The sequence below is a fragment of the Malania oleifera genome, chromosome 12, assembly GCF_029873635.1.
Source record: "Malania oleifera isolate guangnan ecotype guangnan chromosome 12, ASM2987363v1, whole genome shotgun sequence".
In the NCBI taxonomy this organism is placed as follows: domain Eukaryota; kingdom Viridiplantae; phylum Streptophyta; class Magnoliopsida; order Santalales; family Ximeniaceae; genus Malania; species Malania oleifera.
In genome coordinates, this window is record NC_080428.1 from 72,204,495 (window position 1) to 72,225,302 (window position 20,808).

Below are 20,808 nucleotides of genomic sequence, written 5' to 3' on the forward strand. Positions count from 1 at the left end.
TAGAGGGATATTTATTACATTTTAGGATTGTATTGATGACAATACTAATGGATTTTAAGAACTTGCCAGAACCTCAAACAGGTTGCAGGCTAAGGTGGAGTCAACCACACTTGTGCCAATTGGTAGATGAAGAGGTTTCGTCTGAACTCGATCAAGGTCAGCTGCTTCTTAAGCTTTTTGTTTTGGCTCTCAAACTGACTACTGAAAAGGAAAGGACGTTGGACGAGGCAATGACTTCTTTTTCAAGATATGCATCTCGAACCAGGTATCCAGTGGACACTAAAATTGGCCCAAGATTAAGATATGACATTTAGAAATATATTTATTCATTGTGCATTGAATTTATTCTTTGACATTTGTTAATAAATAGAGCAGGCTAATTACATTAGAGGAAAAAAAAAAAAACACTAACAAGATGGGCTAAACGAAAATGTTTCCTCTGGAACCAATTCGTATAATGTATGCAACTACACATAGAGCGTCTCCTTGGGGAGAAAATGAGAAATGGTGGGATAATTGCAAAAGAAAATGAGTCATGAGGAAGCAGAACATTTCTCTGATACTTATATCCCAATATTTACCCTCCAACCTCCACACCAAGCTGCTCGCAGGCATCCATTTTGTCCATTGCAGCATGAGCACCCATACCAATTGTTTCTTTCGGAGACGACGGCAAGATTTTGTATGGTTCTCGCTACACTAGTTCAACAAACCATTGATTAACAGTCAATGGAAGCTTCAAGGACTTGCTGCTTGGTTGATTAGCCTAGCTTGAAACACGCAACAACATTTCCATTCTCTCTTCTTCTCCCTGCCCTGCTCTTGCCTTTCAGGTGAAGATCGGAATTGCAAAGCTTTCTATCCTCTGATCAGCAGAGTGCATGTTAAGCAGTAACATCGTCTTTTCTTTTCCCACAATAATATTATGATTGTGGCCTTTACCATGGCTGGTTGAACTGGATTGCCAATATCACATTATGGCATTAGATCACTGAGTTGAACCCCGTGCTATTTTTTACTGGTTGGATAGAGATGGTGAGTTAAGCTTTGAACCTCAATGGGCAAACCCCAAATGACAGGAGGGCACAAAAAAGGGAACCTCATAATATTCCTTCTTTCACTTCCATCTAATGCATGTTTCTTCAAACTTTACAAGCAGAGGTAGAGGCAACATTAACTCCTTCAGAAGGGTGGAAAAAATTTTCTAGTTTCCCCGACACAGTTTGTTGGCTATCATCCAATAAATCTTCATCTTGATCATAATCGTCATCATTTTCATAAACCAGGCAAATCCCACACTTCTTCACCTCAACCCCTTTAATGATGGGAGGGTTTCGTGCCACCACACGTATCTCATCACCATCTAACAAGTTAAAAACAAGTGGCTGATGATCCAAATACCGACACATGTAAAATTGATCCTCATTCATCTTGGGAACTCCCATCAGGTTCAGTGTGACAGTGCATATTATTTTGTTCAGTCTGAGGATTTGTGCTTCAATGCCAGCTACTATAGGGAGTTGAAATCTTGAATCATCTGATGTTTGCTCGTTCAGAGAGACAACTACACCTATAATCACACTTCTAATGGCAAGGTTTCTGTGGTGTGAGAAAAGGACTGCTCCTTCTGAAAACCAATCTGGGATTTCACTTCCAGGAATACTGAGACAGAAAAATCTTTTCAAAGCATCCTGCATGTTAGAACTGTCATGTCAAAACAAAAAAAATTCTGAAATTTTGTTAGAAATGGGGTCAGAATGGGTAATTTTTCCAACATACAAGTGTGTGTATGTGCGTTGAGAGAGAGAGAGAGAGAGAGAGAGAGAGAGAGAGAGAGAGAAACCTTAGAAAGTCTTCTCTTAACGGCAGTAGAGCAAGCACTGCAACTACTCATGTTTAACCTTCTCAAGGACTTCAAGCTTTCAAGTCCTGGAATATCCTCTAAATTCTCACAGTTTGCAAGGTGCAAATCCCATAAATTCTTCAGGTTTGACAGATCAAAAATACTTTCTAAAGCAGTACAATGTGCAAGATTTAGCTCCTGCAAACTTGAGGGTAGGGGAGGGAGAGATTTCAGTTTATTACAATGGGGCAACAAAAGCTTTTTAAGAATGGTAAGGCCCCGCAAACTAGACGGAAGGCTGAAAAAATTATTGTGTCCAAGATTCAAAATCTCTAAAGATGACAACTTCTCAAAATCATCAGGAATTTTTCCAGATATTTTCCAGCCACGAGCATCTAATTCTATTAATGAGGTGAGATTTGTGAAAGCTGTTGGAAGTGCAAGAAGCTCTGGTGTTTCCTGCCCACTGAGAATTTTGACCTCTGCTTGTCCAATGTTTTGAGGCAGCTCCAGATGAGGCCTCTTTGCCATGTGCAATATCATTAAGCCTGAGAGTGTCCCAAAATTTTCAGGCAATTCTCTCACAGCAGTATCCTCCATTAAAAGGTGGCACAGGGACCTTAATTTTCCCATTGAAGCTGGCAGCCTGCAAAGCTTTCTGCATTTGTTCAATCTTAAGAAGATGAGATTTTCCAGCATCCCAATGGACTCTGGCAGCTCAGATATTGCTGCACCCACCATGTTCAATGTGGTAAGAGTCAAAATGCTTCCAATTGATTCTGGCAATGACCTAAGAGATCTGCAGTTCCTCATCTCCAGCTTCTCAAGCATTTTTAAGGCGCCAATTTGATCTGGTAAATATGTGATGTTAGTCCCATCTAACTGAAGCTCCACCATGGAGGCTAATCCATCTATGGAAACAGGCAATGTACCCAGAGAACAACATTCTCCAACTGATAAGTTTTTCAAATAGGATAACGAACCAATCGAAGCAGGCAGTTCTTTAACTGAGCTTCCATTAAGCAGAAATTCTGTCATCAATTTGAGATTGCCAACAGAATCAGGAATTGCAGTGAGTGATCTACACCACCTCAAATTTAGTTTTTCTAGATTTTTTAAAGATCCAATAGAAGCAGGTATTTCTTCCAATGCAGAGTGATCAAGAGAGAGTTCTCTTAGAGAAGTCAGCTTTCCTATGCAAATGGGCAGTTGTTTTAATGATTGGCAATCCTCTAGACTGAGTCTTTCAAGTTTTGTAAGACGGAATATAGATTCTGGTAGCTTTGCTATAGCAGTTCCATCAAGAAGAAATTCTCTCAATGATTTCATGCTGCTCAAGTTCTCTGGTAATTTTTGCAGTTTTGAGCAACCAGAAAGGATAAGGGTTTCAAGCTGTTTCAGCCCAGAGACATCATTTGGGAATTCAACCAAGTTTGGACAGTCCCTCAGGTTCAAGTGAAGTAAAGTATTCAGATCCCCAACTGATTTATGAATATTATTCAGTGCAACGCAACCAGCTAGAATAAGCTTCTCCAGGGACTGATGTCCAGATAAATCAGGAATAGAAATTAAATTATGACAACTCTGGAGATTCAAAACCATCAACTTCCTAGCTACCTGACAAATAAGAAGTTTTCATTCAGTGAAAAACAAGAACAAAATCACAGGGTATATGATTGAAATATATGGAAAACCAGGACAGGGAAAAATACAGATGACAACAATGGAGAACAACATACAAAAAAGCCTTGGAACATACAAACCATTTTGTAACTGAACACTAACTTCATGACAGCATTCAAAAATTGTGAGGAAAACAAGGAAACATGCAGCATCAGAGTCCTAAAGCGTTTATACAGGTAGACTGTGGTCAAGTCCTACAGTCATTTCTGACAATAGTATCACATAAAACAGGTTATTATGAGTCATGTAGCCTCTAGATAAAATAAAATATATTATAATTTAGATTTCAAAAATTGCAATATGACTGTTGTGATCTGGGGATGGTAAATTATTGTAGAAATTCTTACACCTTAGATGATCAATGAATTCCAAATTATACTAAGTCAGATCATTAATAAGACAACCAAAATACTGTGCTTGAGAAGTGTGACAAACCTGGTTCCTATGCGAACTCCGCCATCTCCAGTTCCGCAAATGTTTAATCTTGCTTTCTGAGAGATCGAGAACAGCAAGTTCTCGAGGAAAAAAGTTATCCGGAAGAATTTCTAAAGGACAACCTTTCCATTGCAGCCACTTCAGACCAGCAGGCATATACTTGAAACTCCCTTCCATTTTCACATGATTAATTTGAAGCAATCTTAGATTAACCATAGATTCAAATGGCTTCGTGTAAAACATCTCTTCCCGTTCCTCCATGTCATGGTGAAAACATTTCTTCAGAGTTTCTCTCAAGTATATAACAGCAGATGCAAAATTAGGTGCTCTCCAAAATTCATTCCAAGCAATTTTTTCAGCAGTAAGATGGTTTACAAAGTTCTTATTTTCAAAGTCTAGAATGATCCCTTCAACATGCTTCGAGCCCTAACAAATTGTATGGGAAAAAAATTTAAAAGTTCAAAAAGAGCCAAGTAAAAGAGGGAATAAATAATCAGAAATTGAGCACTAAAATGTAGTATTTAATATGTGAGACAGATAACATCTCCCACAGCCAAAAACACTAAGGGAAAGCATAAACAATCAAACAACATGACTACTTTTTTCTTTTCCAGATGGAGGGAGGAAAACAGGAGGATAGGGTTAAAAGAAGAAGCAACAAAATTTTCTCTAGGACTAGATTGAACTGACATTGAACCAAAATTCTCCTCTCCTTACTATAGAACTCTAAATAGAAGAGTGGGAATGAAAATTAAAATGTATTTATCAATGCTATAATTAAGCAAAGGCCCTGCCCAGCTGCTTCGTCTGAAATTTTTATTTTCAATAAATTCCTTGACCTCCATATTTTATTCTAAAACTACATTTTATCAGTATCTTATCACTACATATTAAACAATTATGAAAATGACATTGAAAGAAAGTTCTAATTAAATGAAGCACCATTTCTACTCTAAATCACTTTCCAGTTCCACCATTGTTTTAACCACTATGTTTTTTTCTTAAAAAATGTACCTACTCTATATCTTTGATTTTCAAACATACCCCTTGCCTCCGTATTTATAACATAATATCTGTTAAATAAAGACAAAGGGCCCCCAAAGCATGCACAAAGCGCGCACATGGGGGCTAGCAATCATGAACGTAAGTGTTGTATTGTAGGATCAGCCTATAGTGTTTTACAATAGTGATCTTAAATGCAAATAGAAATTACAGAGTTCTATAATTTGCTCCCTCAAGTAAGAAAGCACTGTCTCTGGTTACACATGCTCCCTATGTAATTGAAGGATGAATTTGCCTTTTTCTGGCATGTGTGAGCATTTAATTATTTTGTGCCACATGAAAAGACCTATTGGACCAAAACTTGCTAGTCAAAAGGCGTCTCCAGGCCCCAAGGCTCCCTGCTTTGCGAGGGTAGGGGGAGGGTCGTCACAATAAACACAGCCTTGCCAAAACATGCTAGACATATAGATTAAAAGAAAACTACTCAAACAAGTTTTACAGACTTGTATTACTGCAGCATGATTTAAATGTTTTCTGTAAATTTAAAATCTTAAACTGACATAAGAAAAGAAATAGAGACGACTAGAAGAGGAATCACGCAATCAATCATACCCTCTCAGCCTCCAAGACCCGTAAAATTTCATCATGATTCCAGAGTCTACTGCGCATACCAGGATCTACAAGGTTTTCATTATGAACAATTTGTCTTCCCATGTCTCTAACTTGATCATGCATCCAAAACTCACTGTCATCAGTGATCTTAATGAGAGATTTTGCTGTAAGGACATTGACAGCCGTCTCAGCACTGAAACCACAGCCCTTCCACACGTCAATTGCGTAATCTCTCTTCATCTCCATTTTAACAAATAAACACGCAATGTCAAGGAACATACACTTCTCTTGTTCATCTAGCCCATCAAAACTTATCTTTAGAAGGTCTTGAAGATGATGTGGACGAATTTGTTGCAACTTTTGCAGAGCATCTTTCCATTCCTCCACTCTCCTCTTATCAAACAAAAAGGAACCAAAAACTTCAAGAGCCAATGGCAATCCTCCTGTAAGAGAGACAATTTGCTTGGACAGACTGTAGAAGTCCTCTGTAGGTTTCTCTCTTCTAAGTGCATGGTAACTAAAAAGTTTCAATGAGTCAGAGGAATCCAACTCTTTCACCTCATAGAGCATGTCCACTTGATGCTTAAGTAAAACTTCTTGATTTCTCGTGGTAATGATGATTCGGCTTCCTTCACAAAACCATTCTCTGCTGGCAGCTAGTGCATTCAGTTGGCTCACATCATCAACATTGTCTAAAACAACAAGAACTTGCTTCTCGTGAACAGTCCGTTTGATTGCAATTATACCAGCATCATATCCGTATACAGGTAACATCTTACCCATAGAAAGATCATTGATAACTTTGTTTTGAAGAGCCACTAAACCGTTCTCCTGTGCTGAAGTTTCTCTAACATTTGAAATGAAACTGCGGTGCTCAAAGTGAGTGACAAGCTTATTATAAAGAGCCTTAGCAAGGGTAGTCTTGCCAACTCCGCCAATTCCATGAAGCCCCAAAACTTGGATGCCACCAGATTTAACAGTTAATCGATCCATCAATTTTTCTACATGAGAATCAAGTCCAACGATATACGTAGCCACAGCCAATGGTGTATTGCTTAATTCAGTTAAAACCCTTTTTACTAGACAACGAATCAATTCTTGTTCTTCACTGCTAATAAACATGATCAATAAGGGCATTAAAAAAAAATAGGACCACAAACATGTGAATAAACAACTGTTACAGTTAAATGGAAGAAAGAGGAATAAGAAAGATGTATGATATGTCCAAAAAAAGTAAACAGTTGTATGATATCACAGTTGTATGATATGCATTTATTAATGCATGAACAAAGTAGGTAGCGAGATGGAAATGAGTAATTGCCATAAGATGGAGAAGTGACCATAATCCCTCGTGGATAAAACCATTTATTTCTTTTTGTTGGTTCATAATTCTCATAACAGTTCAATAGTTGTCAAGTTGGCTGCAAATTAATTCCTTATCAATTAACCAACTTAGACAACCATCCCATCCTTTGCTACCTTGGTACCACGCAAGAGATACCATATTATTTGTCAACATTTCTCTTAATCTATTCTGCGTTGGTCTCTGCCTCAAGATTTTAATAAAGAAATATTAAGCATATAAGACTATCACAAGTGAAAATGACTAAGCCAATAACTTTAAGAAAAAGCATTGGTCTTTCCAGTGTTGGAATGAAAAACAGAATAAAGGTCAGTCATAAGCAAAGCCATTAGAAGTGTTTTGAGTGCCGCCATATCTTGATAAAGGGAAAACAATATATTAAATAAAAGAAATAAAATAACTCAAGATGGGTTGTTAGAAACACTTTTGGCATTTAAACACAAGGCCCAATGTTTCAGCCCCAACGAGACATGAACGGAAGAGGGTTAAGAGGCGTGTGCCATTATGGGGGTTTTATATGCTTGCTTCTATGGTTTCTCCATCATCCAATAATAATAATAAAATAAATAAACAAAAGATTTTTGGGCCAAAGCAAAATTTTTATAGGTAAACAACGCTAGCAGGGACTAAATTTTTACCGTATTTTATTTTGGGGACTGATCTTTTTCCACCCTCCTATTGGAGGAATTAAGCACCAAAACTACTGCAATTTTAGGGAATGTCCTCCAACTAGTAAAAAAGACCTAAAAATGATGTGGATGACGCATTAGAAAGAAGCTATCCGATGTGGATGACATGAAAGCAAACAACAACAACAAACCAAGCTTTAAGTCCTACTACGCAGGAATGACTACATGAATTCTTTTTTCATCAATTTACACGATCATAGGTAATTTACTCTGACAAATTTAGAGCTATTAGATCCTTATCACTATATCATTCCAAGTTATTTTAGATCTATCCCCCACCTCTTCTATTGCCCCTCACAATAATTAACTCACTCACTTCTCCTCACTAGCCCACTATTTGACCTACGTTGCACATGCCCAAACCATCTCAGTCGCCCCTCCTTTATCTTCTACAGGAGCTATGCCTTCATTTCTTAATTTATCTTTTAATGTTATACCACTCTTCCACCTCATCATTCTCATATCAACAACTTTTACTTTATGGATATGTTGTTTCTTAGTTGCCCAACATTTTGATCCACATAGCATAACTAGTCTTACACCCATCCTATAGAACTCCTCATTTAATTTAAGGGTATCCTACAATCACAAAGTGCACTCAAAGCACTTCTACATTTTACCCAACCTACTTTAACTCTATGTATTACATCTTCAATTTCTCCTTCAACTTACAAAATAGATTCAAGGTATCGAAATCTACTAGCTCTATTGATTTCTTGACCATCAAGTTTAATATTTTCTCCAATATTCCTCCTATGTGACTAAAATTACATTTCCTATATTTTGTCTAATTCTACTTATCCTAAAACCTCTAGATTCTAAACTTCTTTCCATAATTCTAACTTATATTCCACTTCATCCCTAGTTTTTCATCAACCAAGACAGTATCATCTGCAAACAACATACACTATGGAGTCTCATTTTGGATACTCCTAATAAGTTCATTCATTGCTAAAACAAAAAAAATAAGGGCTCAAATAAGATCTTTATGTACCCCCCCTATTGTGATTAGAAATTTCCTAACTTCTTCACTTGCAGTCCTCACACTAGCATACCTACTACAAGTGCCCCTTCTTTTAAAATCAACCACAGAACTTTCCTAAGCACCAATTGGCCTTACAAGGCTTAAAATCTTATTTTGATGATAACAAATCAGAGGAACTTAACATATTTCGTTAAGTGATGATATTTCAGGACTCAAGTATGTAAATACAAGGTCAAGTGCTTACAAGGATCATTGAAAGCTTATACTCCAAAGAAAGATGAACAAACGAAGCTTAAAGAATATTAAGGCATGGATTCAAAGATGATCTAATAAAGCTTGAAGATCATGATAGCATAAATATTAAAGAGAACTTGCTAAAAGCTTAAAGTATATTGAAGCATGAAGTCAAGATAAACCTCAAAAAATGGAAAAAGCATGAAGACTTAGTGCTTAAAGTGTCTATGTTTAAGAAGTCATATGTAAGTACTTCATTCAATATTAATATAGATATATGAAGCTCTTTAGGATACAATATAGACTTAGAGACCAATTTTTGAAAAACCCGGAAAATGATTTTTAAAGTCACATTTGAGTTTTTCAAAAATCAAGGGTTCAAAGTATTGAAAATATGAAAGTTGTGAAAAATTGACTGTTCAGCCAACTGACCAGAAAGCCCAATCGACTGACAGTTATTTCATTTAATTTCTAGACAAATAGAATGGATCCAGTCGACTGACCCCATACAGAACAGGCCCAATCGAGTGACCCAGTCGACTGACCTGTGGAGAATTTAAATTTTAAACAGAAGCAAAAAAATTTTAAAAATAAAATTTTCAAAACTAAATGTTGTAAAAACTTGGGGGACACTCCAAGTAACATGGTAAACAAGGAATCACTTTCTAAAACTCTATAAATACTCCCTAAACCCAAGGAATTCAACATACCAAGCATTACAATCAGCATTTAAGCATTGAAATTCCAAACTCTTCTAAAGCTCTCTATTGCTCAAACTCTTGCTAAAGAATACTACTGATATTCTGCTAATCAAAAGCCTACGGTTCTTAATTTGCTACTGAGTTTCTCAAATTCTTCAAAGAACCTCTGGTGATATTCATTCTTGAGCTTCATATTGTCTATTTGATATTTGATTTGAAGTATATTAGTGCTAACTTGTACTAATCAACTCTGTTGTGAGTGTCTTTGTATACCAATACTCGTTCTTATTTTGTAGTTCTTTGACGATTCAAGGATTGTTTGGATCGTTGGACCAAGTGTGGGGTATTGCTTGGAGAGGCGTTGCTCTAATATATTGAAGGAGTAACCAAGCAAGGGGTATTGCTTGGAGAAGGGGCTCTACCCTTAAGGAGAGATTTGTAAAGGTTTGCTCCATTCGGAAAGGAGTGCTATAGTAGAATCCTTAGGTGGTATTGGCCTAAGGCGAGAATGTAGGCTGGGGATAAGCTGAACCTCATAAAATTCTCAGTCTCACTCTTACCCTTCTCTTTACTTTCAGCATTTATATATATTGTGTGGTGTATATGCAAAGCGCAAGTTGCTGAAATTAAAAACCAAGATTAAAAAGACTCTTAACTTAAGAAAGTATGTTTGATTAAACTTTTACGAAAACATAAAAGGGAGTACGTTGTTTAATTTTTTGCGGAAATCAGTTGAGAGAGAGCAAGCAAATTTCATTCATATATACAAGGCTACAAACAAATACCTTGGGTTCTTGCAAAAGCTGAAAATTACCAAAGAGCCGCATATCATATCTTGATTTGGTATTTTGTGGTTAATTGGTTTAGTTGTTGATTGGTTATTCAATTGATTGAATATTGGTTTGTGGATTGATTATTCAGTTAAGTTTTTGTTGTGTGATTGTTAAATTAACAAGAGATTAAGAATTCATAATAAGAATTAAAAGAAAATTTTAATAACCCAATTCACCCCCCCTCTTGGCATAATTCCTTGACTTTCAATTGGTATTAGAGTCGTGTTATAACAAATCTTAAAAAATAGTTATATAAAGATCTATATGACACATGTAGGAGTAGCTCCCTTTGGAGAAGATCAATCCTTAACTAGACCACCTATCTTTTGTGGACTTAATTACACCTTTTGGAAACAACGAATGAGGATTTATCTTCAAACTATGGATTGGAAAGCTTGGAAGGTTGTCACACATGGTGACTTAATCCCTACAAAACTAGTAGATGGAAAAGAAGTTCCTAAGGAAGAAAAAGACATGACCGAAATCGACCATAAAATGTTGCAAGTCAACTCTAGTGCTATAAATGTTTTATATTGTACACTTGACATTAATGAATTTAATAGGGTCATGGCTTGCAAAATTACAAAAAAAATATGGGATAAACTAGAGGTAACCTATGAAGGTACCATTGATGTTAGAGATAATAGAATTGATATATTGACTCGTGAATACGAAACTTTTAGGATGAATCCTGATGAATCCATCACAAATATGTATATTACAAATATCATAAATTCCTTAAACGCTTTAGGAAAAACATACTCCACTTATGAAATGATACGTAAAATCCTTAGAGGACTTCCACCCGTATGGGAACCAAAAGCTACATCCATAATAGAAAGTAGAAACCTTAATACTACCTCACTAGATGAACTCATAGGATCTCTTCTCTCGTATGAGATGGCTATGAATGAAAAAAGTGAAAAATCTAAAGCTCAGGAATCCATTGCTTTTAAAGCATCAAACGAAAACTCTAGTGATAAAGATTAAGAAGAGATGGATGAAAATGAAATAGCCTTCATATCCAAGAAACTTGCAAAAATTCTTAGAAGGAAGAATAAATTTACAAGAAAAATCCGGAACTCAAAATCAGATGAAGAAGAAGAAAAGGAAATCGGTAAAAAGAAAACAGAGGTTGAACCTCCAACATGCTATAATTGTAAGAAAGTTAGACATATAAAATTAGATTGTCCACAACTTAAGAAAGATTCCAAAAAGAAAAATAAAAGAACAATGAAAGCCACTACATGGGATAATATTAATACAAGTAGTTCAGAAAGTGAATCAAGTGATCAAGAGGTTACTTGCTATATGACATAAGACAATGATGAAGGACAAAACTCCTCATCCAAATCATTTAATGATTATAGTAGTGATTCATCTAATGAAACCATTGATGAAAGTATGTCATCTTATGAAGAACAACAAAGTGAACTATTCAAAGTTCATAAAGTTCTAGTTAAAATGACTAAAAGATACACATTATTGAAAAATAAGAATGAAGTTGTAATGAAAAAATCGGAATCTCAAAAACTTGCTGAAAGAGAAAAAATTTAAAAATTAAGAAATTAGAAAGTAAGAATGACAAAGTGATGAAGGAATTAGAAGATATAAGATCCCAAACTTCCATGGATAATGAGAAAGATCAATATTTTTCTAAACTAGAGAACAAAATTAGCAAGATGTCTCAAGACCAAGTAAAGCTACAAGAAAAGGGCAAAAATATACTAGACTCAGAAATTGGTGATCTTAAAAGAAAAATTGAAGATCAAACTAAAATAATCTACAATTTTACTAAAGAAAAGGAGAACTTTGATAAAATGATTGGTGCACAAAGAATGTCTTTGAATAAAGATGGCATAGGGTTCAATGGAGTTGAAAATACAAGGAAAAAAACCTCTATATGGGGTACTTTACGAAAACCTCCAAAGACTATGCTAGCACCTCCTCTCATGCTTATACTCACACTAACTGTATTCTACGTAAGAAGAAATGACACATTAAGTTTGAATGTCCATTAAAGAGGAAAGATGTGAAAATTAGACAAGTTTGGAGAATAAAAGAATCAACTTCTTCTAAACCATCTGAACCCAAGAAAGTATGGGTACCTAGATAAAAAGCCTAGTTCACAAACTAAGGACTCCAAAGATATTAGGATTAGTCATTCCCTTTTAGAAATTAAGAAAGCTACTTAAACCAATTCAATACAAGGATATTGAACTAGCTGAAATGGACAGTTTCAAAGAAGAGTTTAAGAGCTTATTGACAACTATAGTATTGAAACAAATAAAAACAAAAATGACATTGTTGGCCAAAATCATAGGATGATTCGTACAAGGCTCAACTTAGAAAGTATTAAGATTTGGGAAGCAATATGAATTTTGGGTATTCATATGAAATCAAAAGGAAGAAAATTTGAAGCACATTGAGCTTATTGCATGAGTATTTTGATTAAGAGGGAGAGTTATTTGAGCAAAATGAGAGGTAGTTAAGCAAAATGAGAGATATTAAAAATGAGAGATACTTGAGCAACATGAGAACAATTTGAGCAAAATTGTAGCACAATGCACAAATGATCATAATATGCTCCATGCTTATATGATATGTTGATATGCTACATACTTACATGCTAAATGCTGATATTCTGATATGCATATGTGGTGAGATACTAATGATATGATAATATGAACTAAATACTGAACTATGACTATGTTAAAATGCTGACATGTATGATATCTTGATCTTACCAAAGACATGATAATGACTTGAGTTATACTGATGATTTATGGCTCACTATACATTGCAAATTTGAGCATGAAATTATTGAGCATGAATCTTGATATGATATTGATATATGAGTATGAAATTTTCTTGACCGTATCAGCTTACATGCTAATGATGGATCACATTATATATCTCTTGCATGATTGACTAATGGATAAACATGTTATGATAAATGCTGGCTTATGGATCTTGTTATTGCAATCTAAATGCGAAATTTTTTGGTCCTTAGTACCTTAGCATAAGATTTCTTTCAGTTTAATCATTTTGTTAATATTGATATTGATAATATTGATATGATATTGGTATCCATGAGCACTTACATGAAATTAATTGATATTTGAGCATGGCATGATAAATTTAAAAGCATGATTGGTAATCTTGACACCTTCATAAATACATAGTTTATACTTCAAGAATGAAATTATAAACCTATTGAATATGAAATATATTTCATTCAGGGGGAGTTAGACTTGATAAATAATGATATCATGATTTATGTTCATTACTGAAAATCATTGGAAATTATGAAATACAATCCTTTGTATTTTCTCATACTTTGGGAACTTATTATCTATCTTTTTATGCATGTTAAATGTAAAGTTTCTATTTTGAGCCTTCACTAGATCTATACTTTTGCTTCTGGTTGCTCATTGCCTTAGTATTTATATGTTTTTCTTGATATCTTACTCTTTTTTATTGATGTCAAAAAGGGGAGAAGTTTTGGGCAAAAATTGAGCATAATACTGCATACCTAAGCATGTATATTGGCTCAACTATAAAAGTATTTGATCTTGAATGATGTGATCTTGATCTTGAATGATGTGATTTTGATATATGAGCATGATAATATTACAATTAATATTGAAATTGATCTTGATATTGCAAATATTGTTAAGTTGATGCTTATTGTAAGGGGGGTCTTTTTAAGGCTTACTCAATTTCTTGCTTCTTGTTTGTCATCATCAAAAAGGGGGAGATTGTTGACCTTACAAGGCTTAAAATCTTACTTTGATGATAAAAAAAACAAAGGAACCTAATATATTTGGTTAAGTGATGATATTTCAGGACTCAAGTATGTGAATACAAGGTCAAGTGCTCACAAGGATCATTGAAAGCTTATACTCCAAAGAAAGATGATCAAATAAAGCTTAAAGAATATTAAGGTATGGATTCAAAGATGATCAAATAAAACTTGAAAATCATGAGAGCATAAATATTAAAGAAAACTTGCTAAAAGCTTAAAGTATATTGAAGCATGAAGTCAAGATGGACAAGAAATGGAAAAAGCATGAAGACTCAGTGCTTAAAGTGTCTATGTTTAAGAAGTCATATGTAAGTACTTCAATCAATATTAATATAGATATATGAAGCTCTTTAGGATACAATATAGACTTAAAGACCAATTTTTGAAAACCCCGAAAAATGACTTTTAAAGCCACATTTGAGTTTTTCAAAAATCAAGGGTTCAAAGTATTAAAAACATGAAAGTTGTGAAAAATTGACTGTCCAGTCGACTGATCAGAAAGCCTAGTCGACTGACAATTATTTCATTTAATTTCTAGACAAATAGAATGGATCCAATCAACTGGCCCAGTCAACTGACCCCATACAAAACAAGCCCAGTCGAGTGACCCAGTCGACTGACCTGCGGAGAATTTAAATTTAAACAGCAACGGAAAAATTCTAAAAATAAAATTTTCAAAACTAAATGTTGTAAAAACTTGGGGGACACTCCAAGTAACGTGGGAAACAAGGAATCACTTTCTAAAACTCTATAAATACTCCCTAAACCCAAGGAATTCAACACACCAAGCATTACAATTAGCATTCAAGCATTGAAATTCCAAACTCTTCTAAAGCTCTCTCTTGCTTAAACTCTTACTGAAGAATACTACTGATATTCTGCTGATCAAAAGCCTACGGTTCTTAATTTGCTACTGAATTTCTCAAATTCTTCAAAGAACCTCCAGTGATATTCATTCTTGAGCCTCATATTGTCTATTTGATATTTAATTTGAAGTATATTAGTGCTTAAACTTGTACTAATCAGCTCTATTGTGAGAGTGTCTTTGTACACCAATACTTGTTCTTATTTTGTAGTTCTTTGACGATTCAAGTATTGTTTGGATTGTTGGACAAAGCGTGGGGTATCGTTTGGAGAGGCGTTGCTCTAGTATATTGAAAGAGTGACCAAGCGAGGGGTATCGCTTGGAGAAGGGGCTCTACCCTTAAGGAGGGATTTGTAAAGGTTTGCTCCGCCCGAAAATGAGTGCTATAGTGGAATCCTTATGTGGTATTGGCCTAAGGCGAGGATGTAAGCTGGGGATAAGCCGAACCTCATAAAAATCTCATTCTCACTCTTATCCTTCTCTTTACTTTCAGAATTTATATATATTGTGTGGTGTGTATACAAAGCGCAGATTGCTGAAATTAAAAACCAAGATTAAGAAGACTCTTAACTTAAGAAAGTATGTTTGATAAACTTTTACGGAAACAAAAAAATGGAGTAAGTTGTTTAATTGTTTGCGGAAATCAGTTGAGAGAGAGCAAGCAAATTTCATTCATATATACAGGGCTACAAACAAATACCTTGGGTTCTTGCAAAAGCTGAAAATTACCAAAGAGCCACATATCATATCTTGATTTGGTATTTTGTGGTTAATTGGTTTAGTTGTTGATTGGTTATTCGATTGATTGAATATTGGTTTGTGGATTGATTATTCAATTAAGTTTTTGTGGTGTGATTGTTAAAGCAAGAGGTTAAGAATTCATAAAAAAAAGTAAAAGAAAATTTTAATAACCCAATTCACACCCCCCTCCCCCTCTTGGCATAACTCCTTGACTTTCAGTACCCTATCATAAAATTTCTCTAACTTAATAAAAACCATGTGCAAGTCCCTCTTCTTTTTCCTAAACTTTTCCATTAATCTTCTTAAAAGATACAACTTCTATAGTAGATCTCTAGGTACATAACCAAATTGATTTCCAAAGACCCTCATTTCTAACCTTAATCTTTGTTCAACTACCCTTTCCGATAGTTCCATTATATGACTCTTAAATTTAATTCCACAATAGTTATTATGATTTTGAATATCACCTTTATTTTTGTACACAGGTTTTAAAATGTTTTTCTTCCATTCATCCAAAATTTTCTTAGTTTTTATAATTATGTTAAATAAATTAGTTGACCATATAATTTCATTAACACAGGCATTCCCAAAGTTCAATATGGAATCTTATCCAGTCAAGTAGTTTTTCCATTTTTTAATTTTTTGATGCAAGCTTAACTTCATTAACTCTAATTTTACAGATAAATCTCATATTTTTAGTCATTTCGTCATTTTTCAATTCTAAGTCTAAGCTGTCTACTCAGGTTCCAATAAATAGCTTACTAAAGTAACTTCGCAATCCTTCTGTCATGTCTTAACCAAGACAATGACATCCATTTTTTTATACATTTTACATTACCTAAGTCATTGTTATTTCTTTTTCTAACTCTAGCAAGTTAAATACGTTTTTTTCCCCTTCGTTTGTATCTAATCTAACATATAATTATTATATAATTTGTGTTTAGCTTCACTAATGACCTTTTTTGCATCTTTTCTCACCCCTTTATACTTTCAATGTTGTCTATATTTCTACATTTTGCATGTTTTCTACCAAATTCATTTTGTCTTTACTGCTTTTTTTTACATCTTGACCTCACCACCACCTTTCTTTACCATTCGAGAATCCTCCTCTTCATTCATCTAAATCTCTCTTGCTAGCTTTTTAATAGAACTAACTATCCTACTCCAAAGAGTTTTTGTGTCTACACCCCAATCGCCATCTTTGATCATTTTATCTTTAAATTTTATCATATTTTCTCCCTTTAGGTTCTATCACCTAATTCATTTGCACTAATTTTTATTATCCTTTCTATTTATCTTTTTAATACACATATCTGACCCTAAAACTCTAAGAAAATATATATTTGACTTTTATTTTGTTCATTCTTGAAGGTTATTAAATGTTCTTATCTCTTAAAGAAACTATTCATTGTAATAAGTTCATATCACATGGCAAAGTCTATTATTATAACCCCAAACTCATTTTTATCCTCATATCCATGTCCTCCATGTATCCTCTCATAACCTTTACCATCCTTTCCAATGTGTCATTCAAATCAGCTCCTATGAGTATTTTCTCTATCCCTGATATCCCCCCCTGAATAACACTATCCGCATCTTCCCAAAATTCTCTTAAGATTTTCTGCTAAAGCCCATATATTAGTCAATTATATTAGTCAGAACTATTAACTTTTATCTTGTTTTCATTTTAGGGACAAAACTTTTATCCAATTTTCATTTCAAGGAATGAACTTGCCATAATTATTTGGTGCAACAACCTGAGAAAAAAAAAAAATGTTCAATCCTTCAAATAGAAATATAGCAAAAGTTTAGACCCTGCTAATGTAATTGCTTCTTGTTGATGTGTCATCCACAATAGATTTTGTTAGGTCTCTGTTACTTGTCTCACAATAGGGATTGCAAAAATTTTGAATTTTAATCCATTCAATAGGGAAAGGAAGAAAAAAAAAATCTTCAAAATTCGAATGGGATAAAAAATTTAGTTCCCACTAGTATAATTTACATTGTACCCCTATTTTCATTCACTCTTTCAAGGTAAATGACCTAAAACAACTTCATGCTTCACATAATTTGCTCATGTTTGCACCAAAGATGATTTTTTTATTTATCACTTCGAGTACAAAAATGAATTCATTGAAGGACATCAAGAAGGAAGCCAAATTGAAAAAAGAATGACATATATCAAGTATAAGTCATGGTTTGGAAAAATCTAAGACGGTACATACATTCAAACATTACAGCCCATGCAGCCCACTAAACCAACTGGTTCAACTACTAATCCGTCTCCAAGAAGTGCACGAGGGGAATATCTTCTCCTTTAAAAAGGCTCTTCCATTCCTCTCCCTCTACACAAATCAAAAAATGGGGAAAGGGATCAATTGAGACAATCCCATTCAAGTATGGTCAAAATAGACGCCCAACACCCATATTCAGGAGGATTCAAACTCTTATGGCCATCATTTAAACAAAAAATTAACAAAATCTCCCCTTTCTTTTTTTAAAATCAAATCTTAATTAGTGGACCCAAAGGCATGGTGCTCCAAATTATTTTAATATTTCTATATTCATCAAGATTTTTCATTAATACCATATTTTCCCCCCCCCCCCCCCCCAAAGATCATTTAGAATCTTAGCTTTATAATGAGATTACGTACTAGAATAGGAGAAGTTTATGATGCTTCTTCTAAAATCCCTCTACATCCTATTTGAAAATTTGAATTTAAGGTCTCTTATGATCAATTTGTATGTTGTGCCACTTAGCCGTCTTCTATTGAGTTGTACAAATATTACTAAAATATCTTATAAAAACTATTTCAAATATTCTTTTACTCTTTTCTCTTATGTTAAATACTAAAACCCAGATCCTTCTCCAAACTTGATTTGATTTAACTTCTCATTTATTTAATCCTTAATACTTTAATCAATTTTGTTTTTTAAAAAAAAAAAAAAAACACTACAGTGACATTGCAATAAATTAAAATAAGGTAGATGAAAATCAACACTTAATAAATCTGTCAAACAAAATATTTACCTTTTTTTTTTCCTCCACAAATATTGGGTTTTTGAAATTGGCGCTAATATTGATAAATGCATATTTTGATAATATGCTTGTTTTACACTTTTATGTCGTTCTTCTTGAATGAATTTGTTTTAGATTATTTTTTATTGTATATATTACATACATCCGATTCTTTTTTTGGGGTTCAAGGACCTCAGTTATTATAATTAAAAAATTTTGGTGTTCAATAAGCAATTTCACAAGGATAGAGTGTCTCCAAATAAATATATAAAATTAGTACACAAGCATAAAAATTAGTGTCATAAATATACTTAAACTACTTTGTATTTATAATCATATTTATGTTTTTAATAAAATTTAGGAATTATAATTTAAATACAGACATTTTATGCCTTAACCCAAAAGAATAAGTTAACCCATCAAATTGCAAATAAAATGTAAAAATACACACACACACACACAGAGATATATATATATATATATATATTCAAACATTATAAATCTTTTACAAAGCACAGTCACGTCTCATTTCTTACAAAACCCTCGATCCCACACTTTCTATAACTGATGTAGAACAATAAGCCGAATTATGAGTAGACCCTTGTTGGGTTAGGGATTGTTGTATTTAGTGATTATGTGTATTTGGGGGTTTGCTTGTAATAGCATGTGCTCTAGGGGTGTTTCCTCTTTTTTTTTTTTTTCATCTCTTTTTGTAATTCTATGTATTTTTGTGATTTATGTGTAATTTCATGTAATTTAAGCTTGCGTAAACTAGGACAGAAAAGGCAGGTAAGAGTTAGATTTGAATTAAGAAGTCTTAACGTGAGTTTTCCCTTCTTCCTTGATGCTGTTTGCATTAGTAATGCAAAAAATTAATTAATAGAATGCTGGTGCCACACAAACTTTTCATCATCCTTGGCCCGACAACTTCCGGTCAGTGCCCAATTCCTCAAAATTAAAATTAGAAAGTTTCTTTAAAAAAAGATGTTAAAAATCAAGCACAAGAGAAACAATTTTGAGCACGAATAGCATTTTCCTAATTAGAAAACATGGCAAGTTTTTTCTACGGTTTGTCTCCGAGCTAAATTTAGAAAATGTAAACTAAATTTCATGGGAAATTATCCTGATCCCATACCTGTTCCGGCAGAAAACCCAACCAGAGATTCCTCCAGCCTTTTCCATAGCTTTTCTCCACCGCGCCACAACTTCCTCCCCAAACCTTTCCCTCAGACTCCGAAATGAATCCTCGAAGGGTCCCCTCTGACGCCGCACGTCGGAAGGATCGACGCAATAGAAGACGGGGAGAATCAGCCGCCGGCAGTCGCAGATCTTGGCCAACTCCTCCAGGCACCATCGCGAGGAGGCGTAGTCCGGTGAGATGACGGCGATGGCAGCGGCGGAGTCCTCGATCGCGTCGAGAAGGCCCGGAGCGATTTCGTCGCCGCGGTTGAGAGCGTCGTTGTCGCGGAAGACTCGGACGCCGCTCCTCTCGAGCGCGGAGTAGAGGTGGTCGGTGAAGCCGTCGCGAGTATCTTCGCCTCTGAAGCTCAGGAACACGTCCCACCTGACTCGGAAAGCCGGAATCGACGACGTCGTTTCGCTCCCCATGTTGTGGTCTTTCACCGGAAAAAAAGCGCGCGTCGGGAGATGACTGGAAGAATTGTTTTATTTAATAATTAGACTGAGCGCGCGTCGGGAGATGACTGGAAGCATTGCTTTATTTAATAATTAGACTGTTGACGTCGCCGAACATTCCTTGCGTAGGTCTTCGTGCTTTCTGGTGGGAATCAACTGTTGCGGGTTGCCATGCTTTTAAAAATAAATAAATAATCAAGACAAAAGGTAAAATAAATAAATAAATGAAATTGACAATTGCCAAACACGACTCTGATTTTGAATCCAATCGTACGGTACAGGCAGAGGATTTTCAACAAGCATGTTTTTTTTTTTCTTGAAATACTACCCATCTTATAAGTTAATTTTTAATTAAAATAT

The 20,808-nt window shown here is 34.6% G+C and overlaps 1 protein-coding gene across 2 annotated transcripts; it reads right to left on the reverse strand.

Moving 5' to 3' along the window:
* Window positions 1-304: 304 nt before the first annotated feature.
* On the reverse strand, window positions 305-20,578 carry LOC131144114 (disease resistance protein RPV1-like). Of its 2 annotated transcripts, none has more exons than XM_058092511.1 (5): window positions 19,949-20,578; window positions 5,576-6,683; window positions 3,962-4,387; window positions 1,844-3,460; window positions 305-1,691 (listed from the first exon to the last, which is right to left on the reverse strand). In XM_058092511.1, the coding sequence occupies exons 1-5, from the start codon at window positions 20,419-20,421 to the stop codon at window positions 1,143-1,145; spliced, it is 4,173 nt and encodes a 1,390-aa protein (XP_057948494.1). In that variant the 5' UTR covers window positions 20,422-20,578; the 3' UTR covers window positions 305-1,142. The 2 variants fall into 2 exon arrangements, with proteins under 2 accessions (XP_057948494.1, XP_057948493.1); XM_058092510.1 differs by having other exon boundaries at window positions 5,576-6,686; window positions 19,949-20,572.
* Window positions 20,579-20,808: the final 230 nt, after the last annotated feature.

Excerpts from the sequence above, each read along its gene's own strand:
- LOC131144114 (XM_058092510.1), bottom strand. The coding sequence starts at position 20,421 with ATGGGGAGCGAAACGACGTCGTCGATTCCGGCTTTCCGAGTCAGGTGG. Across the intron at positions 6,687-19,948 it reads TGGGTTTTCTGCCGGAACAG|CAGTGAAGAACAAGAATTGA; the intron begins GTATGGGATCAG and ends CATGTTTATTAG. Across the intron at positions 3,461-3,961 it reads GGAGTTCGCATAGGAACCAG|GTAGCTAGGAAGTTGATGGT; the intron begins GTTTGTCACACT and ends CTTATTTGTCAG.